Source organism: Anarrhichthys ocellatus, unplaced genomic scaffold (genome assembly GCF_004355925.1).
Source record: "Anarrhichthys ocellatus isolate YVR2014 unplaced genomic scaffold, GSC_Weel_1.0 scaffold18, whole genome shotgun sequence".
In the NCBI taxonomy this organism is placed as follows: Eukaryota; Metazoa; Chordata; class Actinopteri; order Perciformes; family Anarhichadidae; genus Anarrhichthys; species Anarrhichthys ocellatus.
Genome location: NW_022280048.1, coordinates 2491613 through 2504817, shown reverse-complemented (window position 1 = coordinate 2504817; position 13205 = coordinate 2491613). Strand labels below are relative to the sequence as shown.

Sequence of the window (13205 nt, the reverse complement as noted above, 5' to 3'; positions counted from 1 at the left end):
CTGTGGGTGCATGGGGGGTAGGAGACAGAGGAAGGAAGAGAAGTTTCCCCACTGCAGTGGTTCAATGCTGAGAATCTGTGTGAGAGCTCCTTCCTCTGGAGCTGCTGACTGACCCTGCTGCTGAGGAAACATTCTGCACACACAAACTCAATATGTGTCCTCTGCAATGATGAGGACTTCTAAAAATACACAAGACCTTTGTGTGTTTTAATTTAACATTCATCTGAATGTAATGCTCCCACTGTAGCTCTCATAAGAGGTGAGGACGATGACATCCTGAAAGAAATGACATGCAATATTCACCGTCTATGCAAACACGGCAGTGCAGGTATGTCTGAATAAACAACACCTTTAATAAGAGGCAAAAGCTCTCTGTTGTCAATAATGGAATGAACTCATGTATTTTGCATTACATCATATTGCATTTCAATCAGAATAATAGTTATTTTAGAAAATCGAATTTTGTTCATATATAATTTATCTACACTGTAAAACAAATCTGTATCCATTTACCTTTTATTTGATTTGTTCCTGACATCTATCATTTAACATCCATCACTCCCCACTACTAGCAATATAAGTACTTCATAAAATCTTAATAAATGTTATGTGTCCCTTGTTGTAAGTTGCAACTGATTTCAAATCATTCATTAAAAATGTATGAAGATTTCTCCAGCCTTTTAATGGAATGGACAGAGCGGTGAATAAAGTACCTTAAACTCTGTTCATGTGGTAAAAACAACAGCCCTAGAATAGACGGTCTTGAAAGGTTTGATGAAACCAAATATATCTGCATCCTTGTTTGCTTGCTCTAAAAACAAAACACATAGACGGTCTGCCTAAAAGTAGTTCCCTCCAGTAGTTTTCGTGCACGTACTTGTGCTCTCTCCACTTTGCCTAAATAGGTCAGGATGTGGACAAGAAGGAGGTCTCCTACTTTGAGACGGGCACCCTACTTCTTCTCCCAGAATAATTTGAGATGTAGGAATGCTCTGCTTTAATTGAGGGCATCATCCTGTCGACTTCATGTATCATTAATAATAAGCTTTCTGTAAAAAAATCTATATTGCCTGGGAGGATTGTGTTGCAAAGCAAAACAATGGAAGCAATATTTCAGCGTTTGACAGGATTAGTAATCCATCATCCTTGGGCGAGGAGCGGGACCGTCTTTCAAATCAAACCATTTCTCTGCACATCTAGAGTTGTCATTCATTTATTTATGTAGCAATCCGTGATGTTGAATGTTATTGATTACACTGTTCGACAGGGGGATTTTGCCAGTAAAGCTGAGCTCAGCGTTCATCCAGCACAGGCTATTATTCATTTCAGCAACATATTGATGGTGTGTGTTTCAGCTTCACCGGGCGTGTAATGTTTCCCCACACATAGCTTAAATGTTCTTCGTTTCAATTACATGTTTGAATTCCCTAACTAGGTTTGGACAGAATTTCATTAATTTTAATGGCCTGTGAGACTGTTTTTAGATTCCAAAACTCTCATAAACCAGAAGTAGAGTACAATGTTTTGGGGCATGATTAATGGCTCTATCTTCAAGATCATAAAGGCAGCTACAAGTAGACCGTACAGAGATATGATTTTAAATCTTTGTATTTTAGAATAAATATGTTTCCAACAAATACAGATATGAGTCTTAGAAATCTGACTGTGTGGTTAAGATATAATACAGTCAACGTTTTTGAACTGCTGTGGGTTTGTTCTAATAAACAATAAATAATCATTGTAGTCCAATGAACACCAATCCATGTATCAGAAAGTAAAATGCACTCTTTGATATAGACATGCTCTTAATTAAGTCCAAATAAAAGTTGTTCTGAAAAATAGAGAATGTGAGGCAAACATATCGACTGCACATTTTCTGTAATTTTGTATTTCGAATGAAAACATATTTTAAGTTGCTGTAACAGTTCATTAATTCAGAATGTATTTTTAATAACCACGAGTTCTTTTCATAATGATAGTACGCAGTAAGCTATTACATTTGGGAAGTGCAGTATCCTCAGGTGCCTGAATGTGCTTTTGCATCATCTTCTCTTTATAGTGTGGTTAGTGTACTTTACATTTTCACTTGCAGACAAGTAGAAAGTTCTAGCAATAATTATCAGCAACAGCCAGGTTGCATTACGTTGGCAGAAATATGAATAATCTGACAGAAAGTTGGAAAAAACCATAAGCAGGTGTTGGTGTGAGTTGGTGGCAGTAACCCTTTTTTACTTTTACACTTCAGTGCAGAATGTGTTGATGTATTTTCAGTAACAACACAGCTTACCGTACATCTGATGACAGCTACTGTGAGTCATGTTGTCAAAATTATAATCAACCTTTTCATATTAGCGATGGATCAAAAAACTATGCGTAGTGTGAACGGGGTTGTTTCCAGTGATGACACCGCAGACAATCATCACCCAACTGTGCAGGTCCCCATCCTTTATCTCATGGTTTAACCAGCTGCAGGCAGCTGCTTTGTACACTTCAACAGCAGTGAAATGAAAACACCTGACTGTGACATTGTGGTTGCCATGGTTAACTCTGCAGCAAAGATTACTTCCTCGTCAATTGTTCACATCAATGAAACCGTCAGGAGTGAAATCAACTATTTATTTTAGATTTTTACATTTACACAACATTGTAACACTTTTAACTAGATTCTGAAAGTGACGTAGTTGTTGCTTTCCTTTGGTCATTGCTTATTTGTCTCATCCTGAAAAAGTGATTGACAGATGACATATTGCACATAAAATACATTGTGACAGATTTTTAGAGATGTTTCATTCAAAACTAAAACAATTATAATCCTTTCATGTTCAGATTTCAATCCTCCATCTTTTCCTCTGTTCTAAACAAGCTGGACCAAGAGGGACCAAGCCTAGTCAGTGGAATCAGTGACGGTTATGACTGAGGAGGTGAAACCTGCTTAAGGAGATGGAGAAACTTGTTTTTTTTATAATCAAAGTATATTTATGAGTGCCGCTTTTTTAATCACATTCACCCCATACAATATTAACCACAACTTCTAAAAGCCTACATCACGTGACTTGTAAACTTGTTAATAAATCACGACAACAACTCCAGCAGTCATGATAAATTAACTGTGAGGTTAGCCATGTAATTCCAGTTAACCACAAATGAAAGAGGGGAAATTCATGATAAAATAAAATAAAGCCAAAAAATTTCAACAGAACAAAACTTCAATTTCACCTGGGAAGCATTTTGTATTCGCATCGTCTATTGGTCGGTTCAGGGGGACTATACTGTATATGACTCCTATAGGGTCTGCAGCACATTTTCCAAGGAGCTGGAAAACATATATCATTTCCCACAAAGTCTTCCATTCACTTGAATCATAAATTCATAACATCAATTCAGACAAATCTGTGCTCAGTTTGGTTATTTGTCAAAGTGGGATTGTTAGCAACTCTTCATGACCACGTGGAAAATTGTTAAAGGCATCAGGTTAAATCTATTTTGGCTGGAATACAGATGAAAGGGACATTTTAGACGCATAAAGACGAACGGGATGGAAGAAGGCTGTGTCATACACCGGCATCATCACCACACATGGTCAGGCTGTGCAATGAATTATTAGAAATATCTTCAAACAGAAAATCCTCCAGCTTCGGGCGATGGTTGTGTTATTTATTTGTTTCGACAAAGGAATTTAGCTTTAGAAAAAAGAAGAAGAAGAAGAAGATATTAGCATATTTTCATTGTGAGGCATTATCATAACTCAAAACCTGTTTATGTCTACCTCAGCCTAGGTATAACTGAGGCAGTTAACTGAAGCATCTCCTTCTGTTTCCTCCTTTATTCCTGAAAAGCAGCTGGAAGTCATTTCCTTCAGAGTTGTTGAATGAGCTGATGATAATTACATTTCTGCACATGTTGTGGCTCAAAGGAAGTTCCCAGCTTGAAAAGACCTCTGTGATTTATGTGTAAAATAATAAATATCAGCGAGAGGCCTACAGTATTTTTAAACCATTTATGTATCACACTCTCAGTAAAATTATCGCTGATAAGTATTTAGATAAGATGACAGAAGTAAGTGAACCACCACACAAGTTTAGCTTCATATTAATGTATTCGTCACGCCGGCTCCCAGTGGCACCTCAGGCGGTCATGCAAGTCTGCCTGATACGTGTGGGCAACTATTAAAACAGTTTGAGAGAGGAACAGTAGATGAGGAGCGGGTGGGAAGAAATGTCTGCACTCCGATAATTAAGCTGCCTAATTTCTATGCCTGGTGAGGTCTTTATTAATTATGTGCTGCCATCAGCAATCAGTGGAGCTTATTATTGAGAGCATACGGGCGGGAAGAGTATTTTTACTCTCTCTACAGATAACACTGCACTTAGCCAGTCCTTCAGAGGACTGCTCACTGTAGGTGTACCTATATGTGCAAATATATACTTAATATGTTTGTTGACTCATATACTTTAAAGGCTAATTTATATTCACAATATATATGTGTGTGTGTGTGTGTGTTTCCCAATGCATCTGATGTTGTGCTCGAGGCAATTATTGTCCCTTGAGGCTGAGGACAGCAGCTGCTGTATGAATGAACGTGTGTGTGTGTGTGTGTGTGTGTGTGTGTGTGTGTGTGTGTAAAAGCCTCTGGGAGAGACAGTGCCTGCATGTCCAGCCGACACACCAGCAGAAGAGCAGCTACTATTACACTGCAATCTCACAGGTCAATCAGCTGCCTGCACACATCAGTTTACACAACAGATGTAAACTGTCATTGTCTTTACTTCCTCCTCTCGTCGTCCCTCTAGACGTCGATGTTAGATTGTCTGTGAGCTCTGTTGATCTTTGCACTTTATGAAAATACCAGCTGTCACTGATGCAGGACAAGGAAATTGTGAAAATTTGAAAAAGACTTTCACATGTGAGCCCAATCCAGGGATACAGACTCGATTCATTTTATTCCAAACCTTATCAGATCGCTTGTACAGTGTCAGGGATTTAGAAAGTCTCCAAAAATGTAATGATTGGTCTGAAAGGAGGTCCTCTGGAGAGCGGGCGGCTAAATGAGGCGATAAGTGGTGACAAATGAATGTTAAAGGAACCATGAGATAGATAGAGAATGCACTGTATTTAATCAACTCAGCCTTATCTTGATATTCTTCCCTCGGCTTTGAGATACTCCAAAATATTTTTCATCGTTATGGTGGGTATTGAATATTCTGCAGGTCCAGGCTGTCCAGTCCCAATCTGCCCTAACGTACAGTATTGGCTCGTTGCAGCACTTAAAACACTGATGTTTGCAGATAACCTTCGTCCACTATTTTCTGCTAATGCAGCAATCTGCCCCGTGCTGATTATCCTGTTATCCAGCAGAAGTGTACACACACACACACACACACACATGCAGACACGAACACACACACACACAAGCTTGCAAACACACACAGCACAACACTCAATACTTGCAATGTCTTGGACATTTTAACGACATAAATCTGCCCAACACACAATTATAGACGCAATATCTGCAGTACAGTACTTTAGAAAAGTTTTCTATCTCAGGAAAGTCCATAAGTACGTCTGAAAATCCTGACTGTTAAGGTGAATAAAGCTGCAGTGGTCAAATGGCGTGAAATAAACCTATGGAAGGGGGATGCAACGGGGGGCCCGCCATGAACAGCTTGTTGTTAATCCCCACTGTCACAATTATTTACACATGGTTGCATAGAGAATTAGGAGTTATGTATTTATAATTACGATGGTGCCAGTTGTCCATGCGATGAGGTAAAACGTCTCTCCACTGGTATTCAGTGAAGAATGTCTCCACCTTTGAAGGCAACTTCCTGTAATAAACTTGAACATTTTCATCTTAACAAGTTGATGAGGGGCATCCAGATGCGTTGTTACTTTTGGTTTATGTTTAATTTCACAATGACTCCTGCAGACTGTCTCATTCATTGGGAAGACACAGGTTCACCGGCCCTCAATTAGAACGCCACACATCAGTAGGTTGTGTCCAACACTGGTGTGTACACAGAGCATGTTTTATTTATAGTAACTGAACTGTATTTATATGTGTAGCGCCAAACAGGGAAAACCAGTTGAAAGTGCTGATGTGCTGCTTTTAGACTTTCAATGAAAAGACACCAAAACGATAAAATTGCTTTACTTGTAAATAGACTGCATCATAGTTTCATGTCTTAAGTTTGTTTTTTCTGCTGTATTGGTGTGCATGATTAGAGAAACAATACTCTTAGGACCTTTAAATGTGTCATTTTTCTGGTATTTCTGGTTCCTGGCTGAGTACGTGCTGTGAAAGAGGATGCCATGCATGTAGTTAAAGACAGTTAAAAGACACTAAACAACAACAGGAATGTATACATAAAAAGTCGGCAAAAATGAACCTCAATGGACCTGGACTCGGAGCAAGCCTCAGATACAGTACAGTGTTGTGTACATATAAGGATAGAGGAGACAGTATCCACTGCTAATGAGTGAGAACATATAACAACATATCATCTACAGAAGTTCCATTACAACATCAGTAAATAAAAAATGCTCAGTCTGAATTTGTATTTGAGACACATTTGTTGATTTTTTTACCACGAGAGACCTGTCCAGTCTGTGAGCTTGTGTCACTATACAGAGATGTGGACAGCAGGCAGACTTAGTGACATTTAGTTAATGCTATTATGATGTAGTAATTACCACTGGCATGAGAAGAAGCAGACCTCGAATAGAAACAGACAGTGAATGCAGACGGTCTGCAAGCTGCCTTCTATCCTGTTATATCGTTTTAAATCAGCATCCAGAGCCGCATATTCTCACACTGACACTGAACATGAGTCGTATTTCCTAAACAAATATTTGCATCTAAATGAGCAGTGTCGGTCACAGATTTCTATCTCATTGAGCAGAATGCGTCAAAGGACTCCTTGTGGTGCAGAGCACCATCAATATCAGCGCTTTGGTCAAATCTACTGCTGTCAAACCCGCAGTGGAGGCAGATACATCGGCTCACAGCGGAGGATCACAAAGTGACTGAATGTAAATCACATACACCACCCGCATTTCACTTCTGAAAAGACCAAAGGTGCAGAGCAGCTTTATTCCGTTGTATTTCCGAGCATACTGAAAGTCAGTGTAGCGTATATATGCTCACAGCTGCTCCGAGCACTGACGACCGAACATGTTTGCCATTTTGCACAAGTCACACACATGGCTGACTCTACTTCTTTGTCTCTGTGTCCTCATGTCTGTCTTGCCCACACACACACACGCACACACACACACACACACACACACACACCCAAAAAACCCACACACAGGCACGCTCTCGCAGGTGGAGCAGGAACAGTCCTGCAGCAGTCCTGTTCTATTTTAGGTCTGTTTCACGCCATCACTTATTCCTCTGCTATACCCCTGAACCACTGGAAGACGTTTATTTTTTTCCCTCCCCAAGAAAAAAATACATTTTTTTCTCACAATTTATTCATTTTTCTCCATCATACCTTTTGTGTCTATACAACCCTTTTAACTCCTTACCTTTCACAAAGTCGCTGGTTGCTGTGGTAACTGGCCATGGAAAGCGGGTGTGGGAATGTTTGAGGCCTAATTAAATGAGACTCCATAGTGATTAAATGACTATGGAGTCTCATTTGACAAAGACCAACTTTTGATGTACCTAAAAATGCACAGGAATTGTTTTATGTTACATCACTTGAATTAAAGGCCAATGTCATACGTGCTATAGCCGCCATTAAACCCCAGTTGTTCTAACCCACCTGGGGCCAACTCCCATCTATCTCTGTCCCTGCTGTTGCCTTGGGTGGCCCCTCTTGTGCTTGGAAACAAGTGTGTTCTAAGTAATTGGCTCCGCCACGCAGGGAGCGTGCACATCCACTGCATTGTGGCATAAATACCAGGGAGCCCCATGATGTGCAGGCTTTCCTCGCTCATTAGAAAGAGCTGACAGTGCAGCACTAAAGCCCCAGTCCTCCTCCGCAGTGCTCCTGCTGGATCGACACCAGAAGATAACAGTACAGCACACCGGTCTCTCAGAGGCCTTGAAAAGCAGCCGCACTGCTCTCTAGATCCTCCAGCCCCTGGACACAGCTCTCTCTATCTGCAGAAATGCACTAATGAGCCTCATCGGGAAGTCCCCACCAGTTTTTAAGAAGATGCCACCTGTATGTTTCAGCACTATGCTGCTAATAATCAGCACTCTTACCATGTCACTGGAAACAGGAGATGCCTCGAAGAGATGTCAAAAAGAGGTCGTTAAAATGTGTTAAATAGCTTTGCAACGATGACGAGATTTGCGATGACAGCAGGAAATAATATCGGACAAATACTAACAATTCATTTTACGGCACTAGTCCTTATTTCCATGGATTGGTGAACGGCAATCCCTGTTTAAGCATATATGTGCAATCACTCATACTGGTGCCCATGTGCGTGCTGTTCCATTTCAGCTCAGCAGCGAAGATGAGTGTGACATCACCTTTACCTTCTGACGACCCCTCCTGTTTCAGTCTCTTATGATTAGTCAGCTCATGTGTGCACGCTGTCTAGAGTTCACCTCTACCATCCTACAGTGTTGTTTGTCACGGCAGCTGTGAGATAACACAAGCACACACACACACACACACACACACACACACACACACACACACACACACACACACACACACACACATTCATGCATGAACATACCCATGAGCACACACAAAAGGCACATAGTTCGGTCCGACAGCTTGCCTGAAAACTGTTTTCATTCTGTTGCCCTGAAATTGTTTTAGCGTACAACACCAACAAAGCAGCATCCAATCAGCATTCACATTATGTTAAACCAAGACCTGCAGTCAATTTGAAATGATCAGAATCATACCCAGATATTTCCTGAGCCTGTGCATTTGTTCCTCACTAACTGATATTGCCTGTCTCCCTTTCAACCCCTCCCCATCCTGCCCTTTCCTTCTCCTTCTGTCTCTCTGCAGGATCCTGCTGACAGTGGTGGTGATTTTCCGTATCCTAATAGTAGGCATAGTGGGGGAGAAGGTGTACGAGGACGAGCAAATCATGTTCATCTGTAACACCATGCAGCCCGGCTGCAACCAGGCTTGTTATGACAAGGCCTTCCCCATCTCGCACATCCGCTACTGGGTCTTTCAGATCATCCTGGTGTGCACGCCGAGCCTGTGCTTCATCACATATTCTGTTCACCAGTCTGCTAAAGCGCGTGACAGAAGCTACTCCCTCCTGCATCCTTACATGGATCACCACGGTCACGGTCACCACGGCCGCCATCATGACCATCACGCTCGCAAGCTTCACTCTCGCAACATCAACGGCATCCTGTTGCACCCCGACAGCAGTAAGGAGGATCATGACTGCCTGGAGGTCAAGGAGATCCCCAATGGACCCCGGGGGCTCCCTCAAACACACAAGAGTGCTAAAGTGCGACGGCAGGAAGGCATCTCCCGTTTCTATGTCATCCAGGTGGTGTTCCGCAACGCACTGGAGATCGGCTTCCTGGCTGGCCAGTACTTCCTGTACGGTTTCAATGTGCCAGGGATGTTTGAGTGTGATCGCTACCCATGCGTGAAGGAGGTGGAGTGTTACGTGTCTCGTCCCACGGAAAAGACCGTGTTTCTGGTCTTTATGTTTGCAGTGAGCGGCATTTGTGTGCTGCTCAACCTGGCTGAGCTTAACCACCTTGGCTGGAGGAAGATAAAGACGGCCATGCGAGGGGTGCAGGCCCGAAGGAAGTCCATCTGTGAAGTCCGCAAGAAGGATGTTTCACACCTGTCCCAGACCCCAAACCTGGGCAGGACCCAATCTAGTGAGTCAGCCTACGTCTGACAGAGGCTCCTCTGCCTGGGGGCTCGAGGACCTCTTAAATTTTGGAGAAGAGCTTTTCCTAGGCCCAGGACCTCTGATCATTAGGGCACAAAAATCATCACTGCATTATTATTCAGGAGCACAGACGGACTCTGTGCAGTCGTGACAAAGCATCAATTCACCAAGTAGAGTCTTTGACACTTCATGAGGGCAGGACCACCCTCCTAACAAGGCTACTGTCTTGCTGTAACAAAGGTTACACAAAAAACTTACATGATGCCTAGGTGACACTAGGTGCCTTCAAAGAACCCAACAGACAAAAATGAGCAATTACTAATAATATTAAAATACTGTAAAGATAGTCTGAGGTTGAGTCATTTTCTTCATTATTTGCCTTTGCTGTAGGTCAGAAATAATCCCCTAATTTTCCAATTATGTGTGCATATGCAAAAAGCTTAAGCGTGTGCATGCATACGCATGTGAGTGGGGGAAAAAAAGCCAATGAATGTCTGACTTAAGTCAGAAAATTCAATGCTAAGCTAATCTGAGCTTCTGAGAGAAAGATGATGTTATTTGTCACTGTCCATGATCTTCGAGTAAAGTCACTCGATGGACAAACAAGCACCTTTTTAATCATGTTATAAGAAATTCCCAAGGAGTGAAACACAAAAAACAACAGCACTAAAGCTTTCAGCAGGAACTGGAACACAGTATTTGTTGTCGGTGTACCAGGCTTTTTTCTTAAAATACGCCACTCTTGTTCATATTCTTAGGTGCCAATCATACGGCAGACTGACATTGCCTGGGAGCTTTTGTTCTAAGTGAGACACATGGTGCATTGAAGATGAGTTAGATTAACTTTTCAACACTGTGTCACGCACCACAATGCTCTCAATGCCTGCAAGGCACACTGTTTACTCCCAGAACCAACTGAGAACAGTCAAGAAAAGTGTGCCAGTGTTTCCACTTTGGCTCATTAAGTGTGATCGCTGTCTGAGGGGCTGAATGGAGTTATATAAAGAGTTTTTTCATTTGAACAGGAGAAAGTATTGTAGTCACAAATATTTTAACGTGTAACCTCAAGCTTTTTTTCACAAGCTGATTTGGTGCCATATTTCAAAATATGTGTACATAGATAAAATGTAAGAATTACACTTAGCCTTTTTCCCGATGCGATGTAGTCGGCCTTCACTGGGATGAGGAAAATGGGTTTGGGTGGTAATGAAGATTAATCATAGATTGCCAGCTTTAACAATATATATTATTAATGTGCCCTTTGTTAAGCCTTTGTCCTCTAATGGAGACTATATGTTCCGAAAAGCCCCCCCCCTCCCCCCGCTCCCCCCATGGACTTTGAAAAAGGCATGTTATCGAAGCATTAATAGAATGGATAGATTATGACATGTAACTTAAAAAAGAGACTGTTTTATTTATTTGCATCCTGCTCCTGTGAAATGTAATACTCAGCATGCATGAAGATGAAAACTATAAAGAGATATGAACATAGAATCCCATTGGCGGGAATATTGAAAGTGAATACCTGAAAGGCTCCAGAACTGCAGCAATAATAATATAAAGTATGTGAAAAAAATATGTGAATAAATTATTATGCAAACAGAGATTTTGGCTGTGCTGTGTTCAACAAATGGGTGGTGATTACTGTGAAAGGCTGCCATTTTACTTTTATCAGGATGTTGTGATTGTTTACACATACTAAAGGCATCTTAACACTACTCCTACTACACTAATACCACAGTGTGAAAATACTAAAAGTTCAAAATGCTATTTAAGTATTTGTACAGATGTTTTATCAGCAAAATGTACTTAAATTATCATGCAGAAAAAAAGTCTGTTTTAGAAGTTCATCATATGTTTATAAAATCTGAAGTAAAAGTACAATATTTCACACCAAGATGTCATGGAATAGAAGTATTACTGCAAGTAGCAGAAAATGGCAATACTCAAGTACCTTAAAAATGTACTTAAATACCAGCCCGGTCTCAATCCTTTGGAAGAGGATTATGATTTGAGTTCCGACTCAAATGCATTTTTTACAATACTCTTATTACTAAGTACTTTAAAATACTCTTCGGTATATTTCCCAGGTCATCAAAAAACGACGCTTTGGGTGCATCTACTGACACACAAGGCACCCTTTAGCATCTGTATGAGACGCAGCAGGATTTCAAGTAACTCCAATGTAAACCCATCAGCTCAGGAAGTCAGGTGGCGCAGTATAAAGAGAGACTTGAGTAGATGTACTTCTGTACCTTCCACTATTGCTGGTGTGGATGGTAGTGTGGTATTACTGTGACATAAAACATACAGTAGCTTTTCGAGCTGTACATAATGCTTACACAACACAGAGTATATAATGCAGTGCTCTCAACTGCACCGATTCAAAACCTACTTTAACATTTATTATTCAAGGCTGAGAAATGATACATCTCTGAGAGATACATTTGTGCAGTCTCTGAGTTTCTGTTGATACATTATAGATTCAACCTGTATTTCCTCAATATATAAAACTCCTGACTAAAGTATATTTATAATGCAAGAACTTTCCAATGTGTAATTGCTAATTTTCACAAATAACTCCTATGTTTTTGCAGTGAAATTGTATATGTATTGGTTTTTTTTACAGTAAAATGTGTTTAATACTCACACTGTTGTTTCTCAGGATCAGCGTGACTCATAGGCAGGTAAGCTATTAAAACGGAGCTGATAATTTCAGTAATGAGCGAGGATACCGAGGAAGAGAGGAGAGAAGTGTGGGGGCGGTGGACCTTTTAGCGTTATTAAACCTCCAGGCGTCATGTGGCCGTGTCCTGGGGAACACTGAAAGCACAGTGGGACCAGAGGAAGAGGGACAAGGGTGATGATGATGGAGGACTGTGTTAATAAATATATACATTCACATCAACACATCCTCAACAACAACAACAACAACACACACTCACACACACATAGTCAATAAATGCCTAAACAAAAGCATTTCTGAGGATGTAGCCAGGCCGGTTGCTGTGGTGACAGGGGCACAGTAATGGTGTTAAGCACCACAGAGACTACAGAAACAGCACTGCACCATCTCTCGCTCCGCCGCTCCGCTGCAGCCTGAGACTCTTTCATGGAGAAAGTTAGACGCCTGCTGTTCTTTGCTTTATCTTGCAGCTGCAGCACAAGTAAAATAATAGGTAAGTACAGTAATTCCCTGCTAAAAATACCTTCAGTTACAAGTCTTTCAAAATAATTTGGTGCAAAGTATAGAGCAGAAACTACAAAACCCTATAATAATACCCCCATAATATTACATGTTTTAATGAAAAATCCCCTTTCAGGTACATCTTCAGATGGAGGACAGTGGTCAATACACTCTGGTC

General features: G+C 41.0%; 1 protein-coding gene across 2 annotated transcripts in view; it reads left to right on the top strand.

The window, feature by feature from the left end:
* The window catches only part of LOC116388803 (gap junction delta-2 protein-like), an 18543-nt gene extending 7097 nt beyond the window's left edge, over positions 1-11446 (top strand). For both annotated transcript variants that reach the window (XM_031857006.1, XM_031857005.1), the window contains one exon: positions 8982-11446. In XM_031857006.1, coding sequence (XP_031712866.1) covers positions 8982-9846 — 865 coding nt within the window. In that variant the 3' untranslated portion in view covers positions 9847-11446. The remainder of the gene's footprint in view (positions 1-8981) is intronic.
* The last annotated feature ends 1759 nt before the right edge of the window (positions 11447-13205 follow it).